At 34.9% G+C, this 5,331-nt stretch overlaps 1 protein-coding gene across 1 annotated transcript; it reads left to right on the top strand.

Moving 5' to 3' along the window:
• Window positions 1-918: 918 nt before the first annotated feature.
• LOC125216641 (type I inositol polyphosphate 5-phosphatase 8-like) lies at window positions 919-4,432 on the top strand. The gene is made up of 11 exons (XM_048118403.1): window positions 919-1,104; window positions 1,576-1,637; window positions 1,724-1,811; window positions 1,899-1,970; window positions 2,235-2,322; window positions 2,507-2,611; window positions 2,693-3,095; window positions 3,189-3,385; window positions 3,524-3,632; window positions 3,741-3,889; window positions 3,972-4,432. The coding sequence occupies exons 2-11, from the start codon at window positions 1,611-1,613 to the stop codon at window positions 4,093-4,095; spliced, it is 1,362 nt and encodes a 453-aa protein (XP_047974360.1). The 5' UTR covers window positions 919-1,104; window positions 1,576-1,610; the 3' UTR covers window positions 4,096-4,432.
• The last annotated feature ends 899 nt before the right edge of the window (window positions 4,433-5,331 follow it).

Here is a 5,331-nt window from a genome sequence, read left to right as displayed (position 1 = left end):
GGCTAAGACCCCATCATCATTTCATGTTGGTTGAGAGAAAACATTTCAATTTTAATCTTTGGGGATGACATCTGTTCCCCAATTTTTTAAATTTTTTAGAGATGCATTGAACGAGTTTATTGAGAATTTCTTTTCGAAACATGGGTGAAATAGTCTTTTAAATATAATGGGGTATTAGTTCTCAATGTCATGCATAATATATATAATGTTACTCGTATTAGATTTTATGACCTTTCAATTACGATATTTAATCCACTAAATAATAGTCCACTCCACAATATACACAGATCTAACTATCCTCAAATTTTTAGTGCAGTAACTAAGGTGGTGACTAACTTATTTTAATTATTTTGTTAATATTGATTGTGTCGACGCAAAACATACAACTGTTAATCAAGCCGAATTAGCACCACATTGATTTTATGCAAATTAAATATAAACATATTAAGCACTCCTCCGTCCACATATATTAAACTATTAAACTTGGCGTGGGCGATTTTTTTTTCAACTAGGGCTCATATTTCTGCCCAAAATATTTGGCACATATTAATCCGATCATCGAATTTTGTTTTTATTAGAAAAATATACCTCTGTCCATTTATTCATGCATATTTAAATAATAGTAGTAAATTTTTTTCACAACTGTTTCTCTAATAGAAATGTATTGATCTAATTTTTCCTTTAGTAATGCATGAATTTCAATTCGAGAAAAGAAAAAAGAAAACTACAGTATCCAGGAAACCAATTACACGTTCACACGCCACCATGAAAACCACTTCCATTAACACTTTAGCGTTGACATTGACCAAAATACCCTCCAATCATTTCTTCTGTACCACATTGTCCTCGACACTTGTTTGTATGTGAACTCTTCTCTCTCTCTTCCTCTCACTTTTCGACACAGGATCAATTGTTGATCTCTGTATAAATCCTCAACCAAACTGCCGCTATTTGCTTCTCCTTCAAATATCAAAACCCTCTCTCTCTCTCTATAACAAATTCGAACCATTTATGTACTTCAAATTCCCTCATCTTCCCTCTTTCTCTGCAACACAACCACTTTGTGAAAGGAAATACAATCCCTCTCTCTCTTCACTTTATCATGTAAGTATCATCAGATTTTTATGATTTGATTTTATGTATAAATTTCACCTTTCTCTGTAAAAATGGATGACTAGACTAGACTAGATTGCAACATGAATTGATGAGAATTTAACTTTATGGTTGACCTTTTAATTATATGCATGAGGCTTCATATTATATGCTGTCTCCATTTCTCCTGCAACTAGCTTCTTTTTTATTCCACCTTGAATACTCAATAAAACACTTGTTTTATGCCACAAGTCTAAACAATTCAGTGTTTGACATCATTCCAAACTAATTAACCTATAAATTTGTCAATCTCCACTCTTTTATAATGCAATAACAACTAATATGCTCAGACTCCCACACCCCACTTGTTTGCTTCTATGGACTTTCATCCACACCAATCAAATCCTATGCATACACTATCATTATAAAATTTATTTTTTCAAAATATCTTCTCATTTATATATCTCTATTTCTTGTCTTCAGAAACTAGCCCCATTTGGTTTCGCTCCATTTCCGCAATGAGGCAAGAAGAAAAATTTCTCAAGGTAATTTATCCATGTATTTATCAACATTATCCTTCAAAAAATTTTGATTTTCGAGAATTTGCTTCATTAACAAATATTTCTTGCAGTCCAATTCGTGGCCGAAAACGGTGGCCAGGAAATGGTTGAATATTAAGGGTGGATCGGATGAGTTTGACTCAGATTATGACCCAAAAGGTATACAAGATTAATATAGCTATATAAATTATTTTAAATTTCAATAATTTGGAAAATTATTAACACAATATTGGTGAAAATTTTCAGATTTTCTCAAGAGGAGTTTGAAGAGTTGCTCCGACGATGGGCCTTCCACCGTCGTGCCGGAGGATTTGTCAGGTAATTTCCGGCTTCCGGTCAACTTATTATATTTTATTTTTAGCTTTTTTGGTAGAAAGTTGATTTACTTTTAAGATATGATTAGTTTAGCACGATCTAAATCAAAAAAACATGGGGGTTGCTATTAAGCTTTGATTAGGTTGGACGGATGTGATTATTTTGAAGAGTAGAGGTTAATTAGATGATAGAAAGTGGGTCTTTTTTGGGTGTCTAGTTTAATTAGTCGTTAATCACGTAATTAATTAAGGTTTTTGTGTTTTATAGAGGAGTGGTTGATGGAAACGAGCAACGAAATTGAACGGCCTGGATTTGACCATCTTGTGCCACCTGTCTCTCCTGATCTAGACCTCAGGTATGGGATAGCTAAGATTAGATAATTTCCACTATTGGTTTCCTTGTATTTATTGATTTTGTATATAAGGAGAAATCATTTTATTATATAGTACTATATGTTAAAATTTAGTACAATTAAATATAGTGAAAAAATATTGGTGTTTAAGTGTATAGATCTGAACGATGTAAGTTGGATTTTGTAGGATGTTTGTTGGGACATGGAATGTAGGAGGCAAGACTCCAGAAGATGATCTAAATCTAAATGATTGGTTAAAGACCAAAACATCGGCTGATATTTATGTACTCGGGTATGTCTATACTTTCATTTAGATCATCCTATATAAAACATGAGATGAACTCAAACTCATCTTGTATTTGTTTTGGTTTAGGTTCCAAGAGATCGTACCTTTAAATGCCGGTAACGTGCTAGGCCAAGAGGACTATAGTCCGGCTGCAAAGTGGCTTTCCCTAATCCGCCACTCTCTGAATGGTGATTCTATCGATCATAAGCATCAACAATCAAGAATCAGCTCCTTTGATTCTTCACTGCTTCATGATGATGAATATTTTGGAGACATATTAAGCTTGAGTTCAAGTTCAAATTCAAGTTCGAGTGAAGACGATTCACCTAGTCCGATTAGTGGAACACAAAATAAATATTGTTTGGCTGCGAGCAAGCAGATGGTTGGCCTGCTTTTGTGCGTGTGGGTTCGTGAAGAATTGTATCACCACATCACAAGTTTGAAGGTTTCATGCGTTGGGACCGGCATCATGGGATACCTAGGAAATAAGGTATATATAGTAGTATATAATTTGTTTTTCACTTAGTTAAGCCATTTTGTTCTCAATTATTCAGTGTATTAATTTCATTCATATTGTATCTAGGGCTCAATATCTATCAGTATGACAATGCAACAACAGACATTTTGCTTCGTGTGTACTCACCTTGCATCCGGAGAGAAGGAGGGAGCTGAAACTAGAAGAAATATGGACGTAGTGGAGATTTTCAAGAAAACGAGATTCTCACATTCGGGTAGAAGCCCAAGACGACCATTTACCTCGTATAGCATTTTAGATCACGAGTGAGTACATATTTATGTTTCATCAATCCATGTCACGTGTATAAAATTGCATCACATGGAGTACTTATACAATATGTGAGTAAAATATGATTGATAAATACTTAATAATGTGTTTTCTGTTGTTTTGTGTTTATGTAGCAAGATAATTTGGCTCGGGGACTTGAATTATCGGCTTGCATCTATATGTGGTGAAACATACGAACAACTTGAAAGAAATGACTGGCAAGCACTTCTTGAGAAAGATCAGGTACTATTCAATCTTCTCTCTCTATATAAAATCTAGTGTATTAAACGATTGTCAATTGCAATGATTTTAGATGTACATATTTAATATGGTTGGTGACGTGTATTACAGTTGAGATTAGAACAAAAGGCGGGACGAGTATTTCAAGGGTGGGAAGAAGGGGACATATATTTTGGTCCAACTTATAAATATATCACAAATTCAGACACTTACGCTTACCAAACCTCCTCGCCCAAACAAAAGCGTCGAACCCCTGCCTGGTAATTCGTCTAATTCGAAACGCATTTCAACTCAAATCGTAGTAGTAGTATTAATCTGGAGTTAATTATTTTATAATGACAGGTGTGATAGAATATTGTGGAAAGGCGAAGGCCTCAAACAAGAGTGTTATTTTAGGAGCGAATCAAGATTCTCAGACCACAGGCCAGTCTATTCGGTGTTCACCGTCACAGATAGCAACCAATAGCATTTCCGGCATGCTCACACGTGGATTTGCAGTGTTTGATGTTCATACAAGGCGGAGAGATGTATCATAGGTCACTGCTTACTCAGCTGCTGTGTGGTCATTGCTAGGAGAGGTGCCATTGGTGTTTTTTTTGGGTTATTTACTTTCCTTGAAAAAATGAGGAAAAAGGAATGTAATTTTTGTAAGAAAAATGGTGTAGAGTAGAGATTTATTTTTTATTGCGGTAAACTGCTCTCCCTTGTTTTTGGGATCTTTGTAAATAGTGAGCATTTACATCAGTCATGTTTTTGTTACGGTATTCTAAATTTTGAATCTCACGTCTTCATATTTTGCCACACTTCAGTACATATTCATTCAAAGAGAAATACTATATCACAGCCAATACTTATTATTCGTTTTTACAAAGAGAAACTGACTACCAGGATCAGGAAAATCATGAGAAATAGTATATTATATCCAATAAATGTAAATAAAACACAACTGTGTAGCATCTAAAATAATTAGAGATAGGGGTGATATTATACAAGCAATTTGGATATCGTCTAAGCAAAGACTATCTCCTGGTCAAAAAAGTTAATTTTAAGGGATAATGTATCTGGCCATCCATTCTTCAAAGGCATGCTGATTTTTGAGTAGCCTGGGCAGGCCCCCCTGCCTGGTCTGGTTGGGAATTTTTATGATCTGAGGCTACACTTACACCGAATACGTCTCAATATCTTTAAGCCAAATATATAGAAGCTGACATACATACCTCAGCCTTTGAGTTTGTCTCAGAAAGTCTTTGTTTAATGTCCCGAGCTATAGAGAAACCTCCTCCACATTCATGTTCGTCTTGGCACTCTGTTCAACAATGAGCTCTTTGGATTGGATCTTTCAAACATAAACCCAACATCTTAAGCAACAATTTCTACTTACTGTCTTAAAGAATTTGATGATGCATTCATCAGCGAGCGCCTAACCCCTAGAGGTAGGAACGACCTATAAACATTTCAGCAAACTATCTCAACTTGTTCCATCCAAAAATAATTATTTCATCTTGTAACTAGTGTTTCGATCAAACTGTTCAGTCGTTTGGATTCGAAAAGTGCCCAAATGAAAGCTTTGTATAGGAAAGTTGAAAAAGGGAATGTAGTGTTCTTGGTTTTATATGTAGATGACATTCTTCTAATTGGAAACAGTAAAATAATGTTGTCATCAGTACGAATATGGTTATCAAACCAGTTCGAGATGAAAGAT

The sequence above is a fragment of the Salvia hispanica genome, chromosome 1 (assembly GCF_023119035.1).
Source record: "Salvia hispanica cultivar TCC Black 2014 chromosome 1, UniMelb_Shisp_WGS_1.0, whole genome shotgun sequence".
NCBI classification, from domain to species: Eukaryota; Viridiplantae; Streptophyta; class Magnoliopsida; order Lamiales; family Lamiaceae; genus Salvia; species Salvia hispanica.
The sequence above is the reverse complement of the archived record's forward strand: the minus strand, read 5'-3'. Positions and strand labels throughout refer to the sequence as shown.

Bases quoted from the DNA above. Each gene is read 5' to 3' on its own strand.
- LOC125216641 (XM_048118403.1), top strand. From the start codon at position 1,611: ATGAGGCAAGAAGAAAAATTTCTCAAG. The intron at 1,971-2,234 runs GTAATTTCCGGC...TGTGTTTTATAG, and splicing joins CGTGCCGGAGGATTTGTCAG to AGGAGTGGTTGATGGAAACG. The intron at 3,386-3,523 runs GTGAGTACATAT...GTGTTTATGTAG, and splicing joins TATAGCATTTTAGATCACGA to CAAGATAATTTGGCTCGGGG.